General features: G+C 32.2%; 1 protein-coding gene and 1 long non-coding RNA gene across 14 annotated transcripts; both read right to left on the reverse strand.

Moving 5' to 3' along the window:
* Positions 1–4792: 4792 nt before the first annotated feature.
* On the reverse strand, positions 4793–10357 carry LOC114400866. Of its 3 annotated transcripts, none has more exons than XR_003664024.1 (3): positions 10164–10357; positions 5425–9185; positions 4793–5206 (listed from the first exon to the last, which is right to left on the reverse strand). XR_003664024.1 is itself a non-coding variant. In XM_028363525.1 (3 exons), the coding sequence occupies exon 3, from the start codon at positions 9061–9063 to the stop codon at positions 5887–5889; it is 3177 nt and encodes a 1058-aa protein (XP_028219326.1). In that variant the 5' UTR covers positions 9064–9185; positions 9814–9918; positions 10164–10357; the 3' UTR covers positions 4793–5886. The 3 variants fall into 3 exon arrangements, 2 of the variants coding, with proteins under 2 accessions (XP_028219326.1, XP_028219324.1); XM_028363525.1 differs by adding an exon at positions 9814–9918 and having other exon boundaries at positions 4793–9185; XM_028363523.1 differs by having other exon boundaries at positions 4793–9185.
* A 3267-nt stretch (positions 10358–13624) lies between these two features.
* LOC114399199 lies at positions 13625–18747 on the reverse strand. Of its 11 annotated transcripts, none has more exons than XR_003663668.1 (11): positions 18487–18746; positions 18131–18236; positions 17724–17859; positions 17221–17379; positions 16774–16837; positions 16540–16641; positions 15563–15671; positions 15042–15191; positions 14560–14708; positions 14105–14267; positions 13625–13953 (listed from the first exon to the last, which is right to left on the reverse strand). It is a non-coding gene; the product is annotated as an uncharacterized LOC114399199 (long non-coding RNA). The 11 variants fall into 11 exon arrangements; XR_003663663.1 differs by having other exon boundaries at positions 17039–17379; XR_003663661.1 differs by having other exon boundaries at positions 17006–17379.
* Positions 18748–19458: the final 711 nt, after the last annotated feature.

Below are 19458 nucleotides of genomic sequence, written 5' to 3' on the forward strand. Positions count from 1 at the left end.
ATTAGGTGGTTCAAACTTCAAAGGCTTTATTTATGCCCAAACGAGTTTCTTCTCCTTAATCTCTCACAGATTTTAAACTTAACCCATTTTAGTTTTCAATGCCCTCTATCTGTATGTTTTTGTTAATTTTGGTTACCGAAAAGTGAAAATTCTCAACAATTATTTTTATTGAAAAATCCAAGAATATTATTTTTGTATTTAGGAATGATTTTTAAATTTAATTAAAAAGAACAACCTGTGTATCACACTGTTAAAATGACTAGTTATTAATACATTCTGACACATTCTTTTGAATAACTCTACAATTAACCGATTATTTTTTGAAAATATGAACTTTTCTTATTTAATATTGATATTTAATGTGATAAACTTAGTACGAAACTCTCAAACTGACTGACTCCAAAAAGGGGTTAGTCTACGAAACATAGAAGAATATAATATTCAATACGTCTGAAGAAATGGTTTGCTTCCCGTTTACCGAACATGATGCTACTAAAACCATATATCAAAGTATTCCACCAAACAGAACATGTGGCCCACGTAACAAAAATTATTATTTTCTTCCGAGAAATTTTAGCGATTAAACGTAGAAATTGTTTTCTGCTATAGTTAGTTAGAAGGGACGGATTCAGATCAAATATAACAAAGAAGGACCGGCGGAATTATTTAAATACCTAATTTATAATAAATGTTTTTTTTTATGAATAATGAATTTCATAAAAATATTTATTATTAATTTTATGTGTCAAATTAGAGATAAGATCCTATCTACTGTAAGAAGAATATTAAATGAACATCAAATATTTATTGCATAGCCTAGTTTTTAAACTATGTTCTTAAGAAAATAAATGAGACTCATTAAATGGTTGAATATGTTAATGTTCTCTTCTTAAAAAGATTCACTATCCTTTATATAGCCTGTTGAGTTGTAAGGCTTTTAAAGTTGTAAAACAAGTTTTTAAAAAACAATAAGGGGGGTTGCGATTACATCGATTGCATTTATATCTAACACCACCAAAATGATCACAAATTAAATCTTGGTTGTAACCAAGGAGATAAACAAAATCAAGAGCGAAGAATTCTAAACTAATGTTGTTTGGTGCGGATACCCATGCTAGAATGTGATCGACAAGGAAATTAAGCATGCCAGAATACGACGTTTGGAGGATAAAGCCATAAAGAGAGAATCCAGTGATTATTTGACAATTTCATAAACAAATTATGGAAGTTAACGAAATCTTGTTATAAATGGGAAATAAGAAAGAAGAATAAGGAGTATATCACCCAATATTTTCTTTGAAATATTGATACCCAAGCAATTCATTATCTTCTTACCATTATGATAAGCAATGCATAATACTTGGTGTTGTTATGTGATGTGAGGGACTGGACAGCCATTTGTGCGGCCATGTTGATAACTGGGTCAAATAAAGTGCGTCCTGAGAGAGTGACACTGCGTAAAGCACTGGCATAAGCATCCATTATGCCTTCAACTCCTACAACCTATGCATGAAAGTTAATTTTAAATTCATAGAACAACAACAATACAATTGCTATCCCAGGAGGGATAAAGAAGAAGAATTTCTCACCTCAGAGGCACCTGGACTCTCCCATTTTGCAATTTTGCACCTATGCCCAAATTCAGCTTAAGCCAAAAGCTGTTTTGCTGAAACTAATATTCCTCTGCAACTTTCTTTTTCATCTTTTCTAAAAAGAAATTTCAATTTGGGTCCTCCAATCTCAACTTAAATACATTTGAGCTGAAATTTTAACTTCAAACTTTCATTAAATTTTGCTTCAAAAAATTACAATTTAATCTAATTCAAAATCCTACAAAATAGTTCATCAATAAGCATCTGTAAATCTAACAGAATAACAAATTAAAGAGAACAAACTACAACTTAACAATTTACATAAAAAAGACATAAAAAAGTCCTAAATAAGAGAAAAAAAATAAAATAATTATCTAAATCTACATGTTTCAATTAAGTATTTTTGACAATTATCAATACTATTATGATAGTTTATGGAGCATGCATGGTCCAACAAGAGTTATTTAAGATTTTAAATTTTTATGTATTCTCGTTATAAAGATGGCCTTTACATAATTATTGGATCACAAATCATTTTAACAAGTGTTTGGTCATAGTCTAATCGTTCACGCTGTAGTTAATCTCGTTGCGCATGGGTCGAGCTACTTATAGACTCATGTTCGGTCATAGTTGTAGAGTGACGTCATTTTTGTGTCCCAAGAACACCATGCTTCAACTCTTGGACTCGTCCGTCAAACCAGGAAATACACTGCAGATTCCTTTTATTGAGTCATGATAAGCGTTTTTTAATGGTGGTACTTATGTTTATGATTATGTTTCAACTTAAAATTTTATGCATATTATCTCTAATCCTCAATAAATAAGTTGATCCTAATGGTTCATGTGCGTTAATTTTTAGATATTTTGTATTCAAATTTGTTGTTTTTATTTCTCTTTTTCTATAATATCATATCACTTATTCCAATTGATATTCTATAAAAATATGTTTACATAAACTTTTGTACCTATATTTTTTTTATAAATATTTTCATAAATACTTATAAAAAATAAGAAAGAAAATCTTCATAAGTTAATATTAATTTATATATAAGCTATCTGTAGAATTTTTCTAATACTGACTTCTCTAAAAACTTTTTTTTTTTGGCTTATTCTGACTCACCCATAAACTAATTTTAGTTGTTGGTTTGAATAGAATCAAACTTGATACAAGTGTCGGATTCAATTTTTGTGAATAGAAAAAATATATTTAAAGACAAAGACTTCACTTAAGCAACTTATCAGTACTTTAGTATGTCCATCCTTTAATATCTTAATATGAGAAAGAAATTAAGATAACATGTGTTTCATGGAATTTTCTTACATTTTCAGGAATATAGAATGCAAATATCATTCTTAGCTATTTTAAAAAATATATGTTTGGTTAGATTTTAATATTCATGGGAATAGTTTTTAATTTAAACAAAAAAAAAAGTTGTATGTGTATTAGACAATAAATTGTCACATTATCGTGAGAATATCACTTTCTCACCCTCTCCTAATGAAAATATAAATGTAAAAAAACATGATAAAAAAGAAAATTATAACATTATCAAGAATTAATAATGCACAAAAATATTTTTTAAAAACTTGTAACAAACAAAAAATGTATATTCTCGTCTTCATATATGAGAATCCAGCAAAATTCCATAAATAAACGTTTTGAAAGCATGAAAATAATAAAAACTGAATTTGGTCAACGATTTTTATGCACTAAGCTTTATATCAATTTTTGTCTTTTTGAGCCTCAAATTTTTTCCTTTTTAAAATATGCAAGATCACTTGTTGCTACTTGCATATGCTACATCATTTTAGTGTATGTTTGGATTCAGTGGCATCATCCAAGATGGAGGGCTCTTTCAATCTCAGCTGATCAACATTGAAGACGGGGTGGCGGGCAATTATAGTTTGAACGCATTCTCCTCGACCTTCTCTTACATAGTGAATGCTTTAAGCTTGCGGTTGGTACCCTTCCTTAGGCAAGTTCAATCCTTGCATTCAAATAAGGGAATGGTCTCAAGCTTGATATTTTCTTTCTCGATTGATACCAGCACACAAAGATCTTCCCTATGAACAGGAGGCAAGATTTCTGCTAGCTAGGGATTGGGGTAGGATAAAACGGCACCCACTACAATGAAGAAGACTTTGCAAAAAAGACTATTTTCTATTCTTTCTTGTCTATAGGATTCTGTTGAGAATAGGAAACAAGCATCCCCATCCGATTTCATGCCGGTTGTCCTAACAAGCCTAATTCTTAAAATAATAATTTATTTCGCACTAATAATATGATTAAAAAATAATAATAAATACAAACAATAATCAGTGTATAACATTTCATGCTTGTTTTTCTTTCTAAATTTATTTATAACCCAAGTCAACTCAAAAATAAAATAAAGTGTTCATATTACACATAAATTATATTAAAGAAAATTTTGCAAATAAAAATACTAACAATGCACTATATAGTACTTTTTTTAACACACTCGATTATTGACAATTTTTTTGAAAATTACCAAATTTTATAAGTCTTGCTTTATCTAATAAATCTCACTCATAATCATCTAATTTCTAATAAATTTGGATATATAATAAAGAATACATAAGAAAGAACATATTAGAGAGTGTTTCATTAAACATCTCCGTTTGTAAAATAAACCCATATTATGTGATAATATTATAATTATTTTATGTTAAATAAAATATACTTTTAATTTTTTTTCAACAATCACAATTCAAGTATTTTATTAAACTAATTGAAATAAATATTATTTTCAATCAAACTTTATTGTTTAAATTAAATATATGATTGATTATGATTGTAGAAAGAAAAGGTCCACTGTAATATTATGTAATATAATATTATCAGGTGAGATTTAGTTATATTTAACAATTTGATATCAATGCGATAAATTTGCAAAGAAACTCCCAAGCTGACTCCTCTAAACTCTGGGTTAGTCTATGGAATATACTAGTACTATTCAATTGGCTTGGAAAAACGGTATGTCTCCCGTTGACCGCACATCCTAATGTTAGTAATGGTATTCATCCACCCTAAAAGAGGGTGGAATACTGTAATAGAAGGGGGGAAAATAATAATAAATACAGGTAATGTATAAAGAATAAATCGAAGAGAATACAGGCAGACAAAAATTATTTTCCAATGCCATATACACAATTATATCAAAGTATTCCACCAAACAAAGTGGAGGCAAAAACAATCCACTCGCTCTGCTGAGATGGTATAGTATAATTGATTCAAAGCGGGTAACGTAGTTTACTTATTTACATAAGCAGCATTTGCTCAACTATTTATTATCAATACTTAAAATAAAATAAAAAGTACTTTGACCAAACACGATGCTAATGTCATTCAAGCACAAACTATATCAAAGTATTCCCCCAAACAAAGTCGAGGCAAAAACCGAAAACAATGAACTCGCTATGCTGAGTTGGTGTAATGTGGGTGACGCAATAAATTTATAATTTTCTTCTAGGAAATTTCAAAATCCAGTCAGCATGTTTCATAAAAACAATAGTACGTTTGTTAAACGTAGAAATTGCTTTTGAACATAGTTACACCTTACTGGCTACTGCTCAATACATTGCCTTTTACTAACCTGCAATATTAATCAACACTTGTCTTGACTTGAATTATACCAATAATCTAAACACAAAATCATATTTATCTCAAAATGACTTAAATTTTTGTTTTATCTTCTTTTAAATAATTTGTATATCTTGTTTTTAATTATAACAATTAAAACTAATGTCTTTTAATTTTCTCGTTTGCATAGCCTTATTTTAAAATTTAACTTTCAATTGTAACATGCATTACCTTGTCCCAACTGCCCAATAAAGCAGATAGTGTAGTTCCCGGTAACAAGCTGCTACGAAAATGTACTTACCAGCAAAGCATAGATCACGTTTCTCCCGATCATGATGTCCTATCACTTTTTTTATTCTGGCTGAGTGGCATAGTAAAATTATCAAATTGAGGTGAACTCGGGATATCATAGCAAACAGGATCATAGACACAGTTAAGGAACGTCCAAGTCCCAACACAAGATCAGGCGTCCCGCGTATCAGCACACACCGATGATAACAAGAACATAGCCAGAATGTGATAACAGCCGCTTTAACTAATGCAACTGATCAATAAACATGGAATGATTGAGGAAATCTCTTGAACACATTTCCATACTTTGCTGCTTCACAGAATAGCTGGTTATATCATATAAGAAAACTTAGGTTCACTACAACGAACTAAGAGGACAAGTGGGTATAAAAATGCTATACTTCAGTCTATTGGTATCAAACAGCCAGGTACTGATGAAGGATCAAGCTCCCAACACCCTCTGAGATGAACATTGTCGCTGTGCTGAAAAGCAGGAATCTGATGTGAAAATCTGCCAACCTCTTCTCTTAATATTTCAATTACACCAGTTTTAGATCTCTGAATTCTAGGAGCCTTGAAAATTGTCTGAGAGCTGCCATGCGGCACCAGAACAACAACTTGGAAACTCTTGTTATTATCTGCTAATACTTCTACTATATGACATTCACCTCTGCCCTGATTTGAAGAAGTCTGTTCATAGTTCTGGTCCTTGTATAGAGCCCAAATCTCACCTTTTCTAGGGTAAATTTCATATCTATTATTTGCCACGAGTTCAGCTTTTAATTGATGAGAGAATGCAGAGAGAGAAAGCATCCGTAATTTGGCTTCTTTAACTGCAAAGGTGCCACAAGATGTTGTTCTTTTTAAGTCATTTGGTGGTGAGCAGGGTTCAAGTAAGTACACCTGCAATCGAAAATTAGGAGTGCATTCAATTATCCTAATTTGAGCATAAGTATCAGGCATATGATCCCTATCACCATATATTGCCCATATCTGACCACACCGAAACATCTCTTCAGATTTTTCCTTCTTAAAGCCATAACATGATGCTCCCACCGACTGAGGAATATTGCTAACCTTCACATTTTTACTGTTGCTTGAATATTCACCTGCATCTCCTTGAGCATTTTTCTTGCCTAAATCTTTAGGTGACTTTCGAGCTTTCAATGCCTCTCCTTCATAATTATTTTTCTCATGTTTCTGAGGTGTCTTGACCTTCCTCTTAATAGTCTGAGATGCAGCAGTGTTTCCCTCTGGTGGACTGTCATCCCTGTGGACAATGTTTATGTCATCCTTTCTGACTATATATTGACTAGTGCTTGCTTGACCATTGTCCATACTTTTTTTACTTGACCTTGGTGATCTTCTGAGGATTTGTGCTACTCTTCCAGAATCAATACTCTCTCGCAGTGTTGCTTTGTGAATACTATCATTAGGCATTGCCTCTTCAACTTTACACTTCGAGTATTCGTGGTGCGAACAATTGACACCATCCATCTTCACAACACCAGGATCACCGACTTCAAAAAGACTATTAGGCAGACCAGCAGGATCAAGTTCAAAAGATCCTCTTGGAACATCTTGCCTTTCAGCACCTGTCATCTTATATGAAGGAATGTGATGAGAGAACTTATATAGCTCATTAGGCAAAATACAAAAGAAGCTAATTCTGTTTAGCACAGTTCGCTGAAAGAGACTAACAAACCCTTTTAGTTTGCTAAGATAAGCAACTTTAACGCCAACATTTTTATCAAAATCAGATAGAACTTCCACATATTCAAATTGATACTCTGAATGCTTTTCTGGATCAAAACTCCATCCAAGATCCCAATGTCTGAAAATTGCCCAAGTTTCTCCCTTCTTTGGATATATCAGATAAGTACCAGTGTCAATTCCTTTTATGCAATGCATCTGATGAGAGAACATAAAGCGATCTGAAGTTCTCTGAGAATGACCTAGTTTGAACTTACCACAAGCAACAGGCAAACCTGCTTCATGCCAGTCAATCTCACCTTGGTCATCTGAGTCAGGTTCCAGCCAAGTAATCCGCAATTTGAAAGGGGAGTACACTTTCTTGACAAGAGCATAGAATCTTGGCATACTGTCGGTATTGTCAAAAATAGCCCATAATTGATTAACAGCAAAACAATCCTCTGCCTTATCTCTCTCAAAATCACTGAAATCTGGATCAGGACAGCAAATCTCTGAAGTGGGAGGAAAATTTGACTTGAGTGGAGAACAATTGTCAGCTTTTGACTTTCTATCATTAAGATCTGAGTTGGATGCCTCCTTTCTTTGCACATTTGTCTGCTCAACTTTGGTTTTATTCCTTAAAATAGTTTCTCCAGGTGGTGCACTTGCTTTATTTCTTATCTCTCCATTCTGACCACCCACACCATCAGTAAAAGAGGCTGGATTATTGTTACTGGATTTATGGTGTCTTGGCTTTTTGGAAGAATTCCCAAAATTACCATCTTTATCATTTTCTGTGTACGAAACATGCTGTTTTTTCCTTGAAGATCTCCTATTAGGATCAACCCTATTTTCTTGAACCTTGGTATCTTTCACGGCTTTACCGTTTGCAGCTTTCTTATCATCATCTGATGCTGACTGCCTTGATCTCTTATGTCCAACCTTTGTTGAGGCTCGCAATTCCTTGGCTTTGGAATTAGTGGGGTCGGATGTCCCAACACCAGCCTTCGTCACTCCTGCAGCCACATGACCATCTCTTCTCTTTGCAACTTTAGAATGGGCACCAATACCAGCTGAGCATTTTGACATGGATACACCCTCCTGTTCTCTACCAGAAGATTTTCCACCATAGCCTTTTGATGCTTCTTTAGACGATGCATGTTTTGGAGGCTCTTTCTGGTTATTAAATGGTGCCCAGTATCCTGGTGGCACATTGTGGTTCCCCATATCATGAGCTGTAAAGGATTTAGAACAATGTTGACAGCGTATGGTATGATTTAAAATGGTTTTGACATATTGATATCTAGTATTACAATGAGGGCAACATGTCCAGAATGTCTGATTATCATCCCGATGGTATGCATTCCAAGCTTGGTATTGTGAAAAATAACTGTTCTGACAATTTCTTGCAGTTCCATCACATCCCATCCCAGAAGCATTTCCATTTGGGTGACGAGGTGGCACCTTAGTTGCTGTATTTCCCACAGGAACTCCAAACTTTAAGTCATACAAAGCACGCTTCGTTTGGTCACTCAACACTCTGTTAGCTTCACCAATCAACTTGAAAGCAGCCTCTGCACCAGCAGATTTATTTTTGTCAGGATGAAGTAGCAGTGCAAGCTTCCTATACTGTTTCTTTATGGTTGCTTCATCGGCGGACTTTTCAGTCTTAAGAATTCCATACCAGTCCATGTCTGACCCAGAGTATGTCTTCTGTGCAGCACAGTGAACCTCACAAACAGCAAGGATCTGAAGAATGTTCTGAATCTCAGGAAACAGCCTTTGGGCTTTTGTAGCAAATTTCAGCCCCCCTTCAAAATCACCAGCTTGCATCTTATTTTCAGCAATCTGCCTAGCCCTCAAAGCCTCATCCTTGTTGCACTCCATCAGTGAGTTGAAATCAAAACCCAATCACAGCAGTTCTCTCAATCTAGTGACAATACATAGACAGGGAAACAACTCCTGCCTATTCACAAATCCACCACCCAGACGCGGTGCAACATTTTCACCTGATCAACACAAGCCAAACCGCCAATTAACCACTTAACAGGAACTTCAATATCACTTGCGTAAGCAAATATAGACATGCTTGATATCTGGAACCAGTAAATTTTGTTGATGTACTCTTAAAAAGTAAATCCAGGAAGCAATAAATTTTCATTTCAACTTTAATACTACAAATTTCACAAAGTTCCACAAAAGTAATACTTGGTTTGGATAAACTTCTCAACAAGCAGTTATAGAAGAAGACAATAATAAGAAGGAAAAATGAGTTAAGGTCTTTTTGAATAAATTTCTCCATAAACACTGAGAAGAAAATAAGAAGGAAATATAAAATAAACTTCTCCATAAACTTCTCCATAAAATAAACTTCTCCATAAAAAAGTTAAAAATCAACTTTTGAGAAGCTGTTGCGAGAAAAATTCTACAAAGTAACTTATGCATAAGCTAATCTTAACTAATGAAAAAACTTATTTCATTTTTACTTCTTATTTTCTCCTCCTATAAGTTTGTATGGAGAAGTCTATCCAAATAGATCCTAAAGTTTGTTCTTCCATAAACTAAAACCAACTTATGCATAAGTTAAAATCAGCTTTTGAAGAAACTAAATGGGAGAGTTTTTATAAAATAACTTACGCATAAGCTAGTTTGAGTGTATGGGAAAAGTGTAATTCATTTTTGCTTCTTATTTTCTTCCTCCATAAGCACTCAACGAGGAGTTTGTCTTTATCCATTCAAGAGCTAAGAGGGAAAAAACGCGTTTCCGTAAATTATAGAGAGAAACATATCAGATGTGAAAAGTGAAATAAACGCATAATAATGTAAAGTTTAGACAGGAAATGGAAGTTGGGAAGGTGAGAAACAGCATAACCCTAAGATTAGAAAAGAGCGAAGGAAATAGAGAGTAAAGGGGCGTAGCAAAGAATTTCGTTTCAGCAAAAACCCTAAGGAAGAGAGAGATGGAAATAATCGGTGAGGCAACTTACTTGCACCGCGACTACGACATGGGAACGAAGGAGAGGGTGTTGGTATGGAAGAGTTGACCGTACACACTCCCTCCCTGTTGTAGAGGGAGGGAGAGAAGAAAGTGGCAAGTTTTGATGGAACGGAAAGGACGAGAGCTTGCTTGATTATTCTTTCTCCTACTTCTAGGAAACATCAAGACAAACTCGTCTGTGTCAGGTTGAATCGTGATGGAATTTATAAAATGAATTTGTTAATTTTTATAAGTAAGTTATTATAAATTATTTGTATTTATCTTCAAATTTTACTGTTAAAAAAAAATAGTATACAAATTTTTAACATATAAAAAGTTAACTTAAAAAGAAATCTAGATAAGTTAAATTCACAACTATAAGATATAGGAAATGTATGATTGAGTTTAGTTTAATTCATTTAAAAAAAATTGTCATAATTTTGATAGATAAATTAATTTTGGAGTTTAACAGTTATATACTATTAGTGTGGAAACTTTTACAAAATTAATCAGTAAAAAACATATTATTGGTATAATTTTAGGATAATTATTTAAAAACTATTAAATTTATTATTTGTAATTTTATAATAATGTCAAATTATTATACACAATTGATGCATACAAAAATATCTTAGTATGCAAACATATTTGCTGAGTGTTGTTGCTTACTCTATGTTTTTCATGCCAATCATTTTTTATTTATTTTAGAGAACTCTTGAAATTTAGTTATTACATGACTAATTTGAGTTGTGTGCATGAGTTGTTTTAAATTTTTCTGTAATTGACCTCAATTTTCATGGATAACAAAAAAAATATGTCTCATTTTTATTTTATTTATGATAACACTTAAATGTACTTTTAATTTTTATATACATATAGATATAGATTAGTACACATGATCTTATCATAACTTTGTAGTTAAATGTGTGTTTGAGGAAAAGTAATATTAGGATGAATGATTTCATGAAAAGTCATCGTGTTGCACCTCTTTCTAAAAGGACGCCCAGATACATCATTAAACTTGTGTCTTAGTAATTGGTTGGTCATGAGTTCAAATTTAAAAATAATGTCTTTACATATAATAAGACTACATACAATGAGGTCATGAGTTCAAATTCAAAAACAATATCTTTGCATATAATAAGATTACATAAAATGACTCTCCCTCATACCTTTGCATAGCAAAGAGCCTCAAGGCACTAGGTACATTGATTTTTATAAATATAGGTTAATAAAATGACTAAAATTCAAATAAAAAATCAAAAACAAATATAAATTTATTTATTACTATTAATAAATAATAAATGTCTTTTTGTAACTATATATGTATACATACACATATATATGTTTGTGTGTATGTTAATGTATCGTCATTTACGCTTAAAATTTCATGCACCAACAAAATGTGAGTAAATTACACTTGATTTCCATGTTTTTTACAATTTTTTCTCGATACCCCTCATTAGGGATCCCACATAAAACCTTGTAAATGTTGGAAAGTCATTAGACTATCACCCCTTAACCCCATAACAACGTTTGTTTTGTTAATCACAAGAGATCATGTGCCTTGCACATGCATTTTAATGAAAATTTAGATCCAAATTTCCCTTATCTTCTCCATGGGCCTTGATTAAAAAGGACCATCGTTTGCAGGAAAAAATTGTAGCAAAACTGTTTAACGGTGAAGAATAATGGTTCTTGTTTGTTGTTGTTGAGCTTAGACGTGACTACAACTAGTTTAATTTTCCATAAATCAAATGTTATATGTAAAAGAATCTTGTTAGTATGATAGCTTTAGCATCTTCATAAGTTAAAGATGGAAATAAGAAAAAATTTGAAATAAAATTTACTCATCAATCCATCTGTTCATCTTCATCATCGATTGATTGGTGAGCTTTTAATTTTCAAGAACATCCTGGGATGGACTTTAACTTTTAAGATCAGTAGTAATCCAAAAAAAAAACTAATAGTTGTCAAAATGATGCAACAACAATGAAGTGTGAAAAACAATGCCTAATAAAGTTTTGATGTAATGAAGTCGGTCAATGGAGGAAATAAAACCTAAACTTACATAGTCAATAGAATATTAGCCATGTGAATGGTTCCGACGCCATAAAATATGTTGTTATCAATGTTTTTCATTATTTATAAAACCAAACCAAAAATTCAACTTCTCCTTCATTTTCTTTCTCTCTTTCCCTTTTCTTTTCCCTCACATAAATTCACACACAACCATTTCCCAATTTACACACACATATACAAGGTTCGTCTCTTTTTTCCATTGTTCCACACTAAATCCCAGTCAGGTCTTCTAATTTCCTAATGATACAATGCTAATTAACCTAACCCTAAATCCCAACTATCCATTGGCCTTTTTGATAAAAATTCTTAACATGTATTGTGAATCTTCGATAGATAAAAGTTGAGTGACGAAAATATCCTTCCCGTAATTTATATCATTTAGATGAAAACAATAAATAAAAGGAAAAAATAAATTACTAGTACTAAAAGAAAAGAAAATTAAAAAGGAAAAATGGAAAAACGTACCTTAAGGGTGAAAATTTTTCATGATGTTATGTTAAAAATCAAAATGATATCTAAAAACCATACTATATATAAATAGAGATAACTTTTTACTAACTATAATTATGAAGTTGTGTAATTTTTTTTAATATATTATATACTTAAAAAGTTATACTTTATCAGCTATATCTAACATGTTTTTTTGTTTTGTTTAAGCAAATGTATTTGAGATGTCTTATTTAACACCTTACTAATCCTCTCCCATTGGGTCAACCCATTTTGAGGTAAAGTAATACTTCGAGTTGCGACATTATGTCCAAATTGGGTAGTCGAACCTTAGACCTTGGTTAAGGGACCCAAGTGTGGAACCACTCGTGTCAATAACTTTTTGTACATCTAACATGTTTTAATTCAATAATACTTACTTTCACACAATTTTCAACATGTGTTATGTCTCTTTTTTGGTCTAAATATTAATTAGGTTCTATAATTTTCATGTTGATAAATCTAATGGGATAAATTTAACATCTTTAATTAATAAAAAAATGTTCAAAATGGTATCCCAAAAGATCCAAAACGTAAGTGTCTCAAAAAGAATAAATGTGTTGTAAAAGATATTACTTAAAAGACTATTTTTTAACTTTTAATAAATAAATGATCAAATTGTAACTTAAAATAAAGTTAAGGAGTCAGATGAGTAATTTAGTCTTTTTTATTTATTGAAACAAAATCGTGGAGTATTTTGTGGTAGCCGTTGAAAGGTAAAAATGTATATTATCAAATAAAGACATCTTTTTTTTTTTATTGTTGTTGTAAATTATAGATAAAACCATAAAAGTAAACAAAATAATTGAAGATTGTGAATAGAAAAATTTAAATGGCACAAAAAAAAAAATCCAATGTAGGATCAGACCCAGGCCCATAAAACTCTTATCTACGAGGTCCATGTTAATATTACCAAAGGCAATTTTTTTATTTTATTTTTGCTGAGAATCAAAGCATTTTATTCCTAAAACCACAAAATAAGTTGAACAATGTCTTTCGGCTGCGTCCACAACAGCTTTTGCTCTTTTGCCTATTATTTCAATTTATTATGTTGCATTATAGTTGTCGTCCCAACTAAGAATAAGGGATTTTTTTAATAAAAAATTGTTATGAAATGTGATGTACAAGAATTTCTTGATAGGTGCAGCCTCCATCAAGTTGTAGTATCAATTTATGGAAACAGCGGCTTCAAAATTTGGATAAAACAATTTCCCGCATAAATTCTTCAGGTGCTGCACAGAAAGGAAACCACCAGGAATTAATGAGATCACTGGCTTTCCACCAAATTTAGATAGTCTTTTTTAGTTTTAAACCTACTTTTAAGTTATTCTATTTACTTAAGTTTGATGATACAAAGGTGAAAGCAGAAAGTGAAGATTATACCTTCTAGGCTAGTGAAAAGATTGAACTGACCAATGGCCTGCCTTAGGAACATTTCTACCCCACCCACAGTTATTGCTCCTGCAGCATCCGCTTCTTTCAACAATCTGGTTCTTCTTAGCCTATAGACAGCATCAAAGACTAACCGCTAGTCTTCCAAAGTTGCCTTCAAGAAGAGATCAACATTAATAATTAAACTCACATTAAACATTTTTTTATAGACAAAACTTATATGGAATTCCTTAAAAGCTTGTGGTGCTTTTTTTTTTTTTTTTTTTTTATAATTAGAATTAGAGTTTTACCTGGATAACTTATGTTAACCTTTAATACAAACTTTATTATACATATTATTACTAAGATGAAACTTCAATTTTAAATAGAGAACAAAATTAAAAATATCCAAAGAACTACATCCAAAATTTGCACTTATTTTACTAGAATAATAAAGAGTGTAGAACCTCTGCAACAGGAATTCTGTCTGTATTGGGAAGCATTCCTACGGGTGTTGCATTGGCAAGAATTGCTTCTTTCTCTGGCTGAAAGTTGACCAACTCTTTGAAAGGCTGAGCTTCACCAAATACAGCACAAGCGAGAGATTTTGCTCTATCTTTTTGAACATAAGAGAATAAGAAAATATGTCAATGCAACATAGTCCCTTGATATAGAGAAGTTTTCTATAACAGTTAAATTCGTGAAAAACTATAATATGCTAAATCAAGGTATTAAACTTGATTGATCAATGTTATGCAGATTGAGTTAAGGGTGTTTCTGTAATTCCACCCACCCCACCTACTTTTTGTGGCACTTTTTGGGGAAGCTAATTGCAAGGTGTGACAGGTATGTTGATGTTGGAAAAACTTCAACTCTAACATGAGAGAGAATCAAAGGAAAAATGAAATTTATAATAGACAACACATGTGATGTGCCTTATTTTTTATACCAAAATTAATGTCAAAGATGACTAGCAGAGCTCCTCTGCTCTTAGAACCAAATGCCAGTGCTATTCCTGCACCTCCCGCACCAACTAGCACAAACAATCGTCCAGCAAGGGGTGAACCTAAAGATGCTCCACCATCATTGCAGCCATGCTCTGACAATTTATTCATGGCAAATCAGTAGAGTATTAGTTAAAATCACACCAATTGTAATTTGAGATTGCTAAGGAAGAAGACATTGAAGTTGATCAAAGAAAAATTGGCTCAGTAGTCAGTAATTACGGTTAAAAGATGGAAACCACTCTTGGGGTAGGCACCTAACAATTAAAGCTTTCAAGAAAGTTGGTCGTTGAAGTGGTTTCACAACCTCCTTGGCCAAATGGTAAAGAGTTTGACTTTTCACCTTTATGCATTCAATATTCACGTAATAGCTTTGGCTTTTAGGTTGTTGATTTTTTTTTTTAAAAATGTATTTTTTGGCAAGTTCAAGGAAATTAAAATAAGCACAACAGTGGGGGAGTATTACCAATGAGTGCATCCTCAATTGCAGTAATTGCAGCCTCACAATGTGTATTATAACCAACAAGCTTTCCATGTCTTGCTCTCCTTATTATAGTATTAACTGCTCCTATAGACTGGTGGAACATGAAGTGAAACAGATTGATTATGTATTACTAAAAAATCATTACATGGAAGAACAACCGCATCTTAAGTCCATTTTAATAGATCACCGTTGTCATCAAGCAACAACATTCCTTACTGCATTAATTCACTTGAAGTTATTTTGGACAGACCTTCCTTCAGAATAACATCAATTTCATTTCAAATGATCAAAGAGAAAAATAAACCGAAACACTTTTTTTTTTTCTGACTGGATACAGAAACACACTCACTTCATGGAAAGGCATCCTTTAATTATATTTCTTTCCACAACCAAAATATATGGTCATATAATTATGTTAGAGGGGAATAATTCATTGATTCCAACTACCAGCTTTTATGTTGCCTTTATTAAACTAGCTTTTTTTTTTTTTTTTCTGATACTGAATGTGGATTGTTAAAGAATGCATAATAAACTGGAGGAATGGGTAGAAAAGCAAGAACAAACATGAGGATATATACAGTGCAGAAAACAATTAAGAGTCATTTAGGTCTAAGTTTTTCAATTTATATCAATATTTTTAAAATTGGACTAGTGAAGACACTAGTTCAAGGTTCAATGATTCAACTGTAGTTGAACTGGTTTTATATTTTTTAATATTATATAATATTTTAAGTAATAAAATAATATATAATTAAAAATTAGGATCTAAAAAAATGATAAATTAGTATAAATGACTAAATTATATGTTTTATAAGATAAAAATTAATAATAGTTGAGAAAATAATTGATACTTATATGAAATATTTAAGAATATTTTTTATTTATCTTAAAAATATTTTAGAATAAAAAAACCAAAAAAATAAAATAAAATAAAAATTGATTCAACCCTGGTTTTATACCTGTTTGACCGATTTCCACTGGTTCTGCAATGCTCTGATTTTTTAGAGTCTCTGGACTAGTCACTGGTTTCCCATTCAAGCGGTTAAACTGGCTGGTTCGCTCTAGTTTAAAAAACCATGATTTATATCTTAGCACAGGAAGAACTATTATGGAAGTACAGATTGAGCCATGATGTTGGTAAAAGGCAACCACTATGAAACACTTCCATATGTTGCATGGGAGAATAAGCCAACCTGAGCAAGCGGATGGACTTCATCACAAAACCTTAGAATTTCTTCCTTATAAGGAATCCCAACACTGCAGTACAAAAGAAGTAGAAATGAATTTTCCAAACAAGAAAGAAATACAAGCACTTAAATGGTTGGCGGTGATAACAAGGCTATTAAAACACCATCATTCATGCAAACCGCAAAATCAAATAGGAGCAGTTCTGGATGAGGACCAATGACAAAATATGATTCATACTTGTAAGTAGATTAATGTCAACATGTGACATACATAAAACCACTAAAATCAGGGCATGGATAGGTGTTAAAGAACTCTTTAAGATCATCAACAAACATGGGGACATAGATTCCATTATAGTTTATATGTCTGAAGGGAGGATTATGCAGTATAGGGCCTTTGCTGTGGCTAATTGGTTTTGAGATGAGCCCAAAAACTTTAGTATCTGCTTTTACATGTTCCAATTTATAGGCTTCCTGGATATTGTCAAGAGAAGGCAGACCAGGGATTGGATTTCCTGCCAATGATTCATAGACAAAGAACCCGCCAAATTTTTGACTTAGAAGCTGGCTTATTAATCCTCTTTCTCCAACAGAATAAGCAATCAATGGTACCTGCAAATTGTTACCAGAGCAGGAAAACATTAGAAAGTAGGAATAGCTATTGTGAAAAAAGAATGAGAAAATTAATTCGGATATAACATAATATATTAAAACAATAATCCTTAATTTTGTAAATCATTTGACATTTCCCTACTGAATCAAACCCAAGAAACTAAGGTTTATTGCAATAGTACAATTTATATTGGAAATATGATTATTCAGGAGATGTAAGCTTAAAAAAAGAAAAAAGAAAAAAAAAACTCATGCCTGACAATAGGGAAACAAGCTAAATATTTTTATAATTTCTGTTATATCAGCTGCATGTGTGACAAGTTTGATGATATCTGCTTCAGTACCTTGCATTAGTTCAACAAGTTGAAGTAGTTCTTCTTGCGGAGGGATGATGCCATCCACATAGCAGGAAACAATTATTTTGCCATGACTATTATGATTTCTCTTATGTTCCACCAAGGTTGGAAGACAAGAAGCTGCCTGAACAACTATACAATGTAAGTAAAGGAGAAAATATATGTATACAGTTATGGCCATTATAAGAAAGCATCATTCAGTGCTTATCAATCTCAAGGACCTATCTCGTTGATATATTTTCTTCATTTTATAAGTAGATAAACGATGAACATCCATATAATAAAAGAGTTCCATCACACAACTAGTGGTGTAGAACACTGCTATTCCATTGAATGCAATGAACAAAGTGACACTTCCCAAAGAAATCAATTTCCAAATGCTGAAGAAGCTATACCTTCAGCTGAACCTCTATGAAATCAGCCCCCAATTCCACAGCAAGCTGTAATGCTTCCAACTGCATGTTCTCATCACCCTCATACAAACCACCCTCCCATTTTGGTCTTTAAAAAAGCAAACAAAACAAATACATTGAATGCAAATGATTAAGCATGAGAAAGTAAAGAAAGAATACAGCTACTTGACCTTTAAATGATTTTAAAGTGCATCTCTATAAACAACTTAAATATTTATTCGATAAGCTCTGATCAATTCATAATATGACCAATGATGAAACACTTATGATCCCTCCTACATATATACAAAGAGTAAGATTTAATAAAAGGATAAGGTTGTTGACATGATATGACTGACTGGTTAACAATGAGCACAGGTAGTGGCTTATTTTGGAGAATGGTTTTGAGTTCATGACGGGTGGAAGTTGGTGATGCAGTCAAGCCTAACCTCCACTATATCAGCATCTTCTGCCTTTGCCTGATACATGTCATTCGCAATCTGCTCAACAGATACAGATTGTTGTGTTGTGATTGGAGCACAAACCATAACAGAATGTTTCCAGTCTTGGTTACTACCCATTTGATTCACAGAAACAGTCCAAAAACTATTCAAGAGAAGCAAAATAAATAACAAGGTCCATCGGGTGAGTCGTTATCCATAGCTGACACAGCTCCAGCAAAGCTAGATAAAATTGGAATACACACTAAATAACAAGCTTTGCACTAATGATTAATTTTTTGGATTAAATATTGTCTTGATACTTGTAAACAGGCTTATGTTTGTCTTTAGCTCCTCAAAAATAAATAATTTCTTTTTGCCCCTTATTTATAAAAAAAAATGTGTCAGTCGTTATTTTTCACAAAAAAAAAATGTTTTTTTTATCACCTTAAAAAGAAATTATGACCACTTACGTACATTTCTATAAATCAAAGACTAAAGAAAGACAATCTATTTTGGAGTGATTAAAACCAACATTACCTAGCAAGAATTAAAAATATATTTAATATTTTCTTCAATTTGCTAATATAATTTATAAGAATTAGATGGGAAAAACAAACATGCCTGAGTACTCAGTGTAGTTACTCTGAGTACCATAAAGTAACATAAACAAGTCAAATAGTTGCACTCAATGTAGTTGCATCAGTTGGTTTTTATTGCTGGAAATTATTTACGTTAAATAAATCAAATTATTTTTTAATAGAAATTCTAAATGTAAGTTACACTCTACATAGATTAGTCGAATAGTTGCATTTGATCGCAATTTAATTTCATATAGTAATAATCTTGTGAGCCTCGTGGCAACTCCAACATATCATTGACAATGTTGAA

The sequence above is a fragment of the Glycine soja genome, chromosome 19 (assembly GCF_004193775.1).
Source record: "Glycine soja cultivar W05 chromosome 19, ASM419377v2, whole genome shotgun sequence".
NCBI classification, from domain to species: Eukaryota; Viridiplantae; Streptophyta; class Magnoliopsida; order Fabales; family Fabaceae; genus Glycine; species Glycine soja.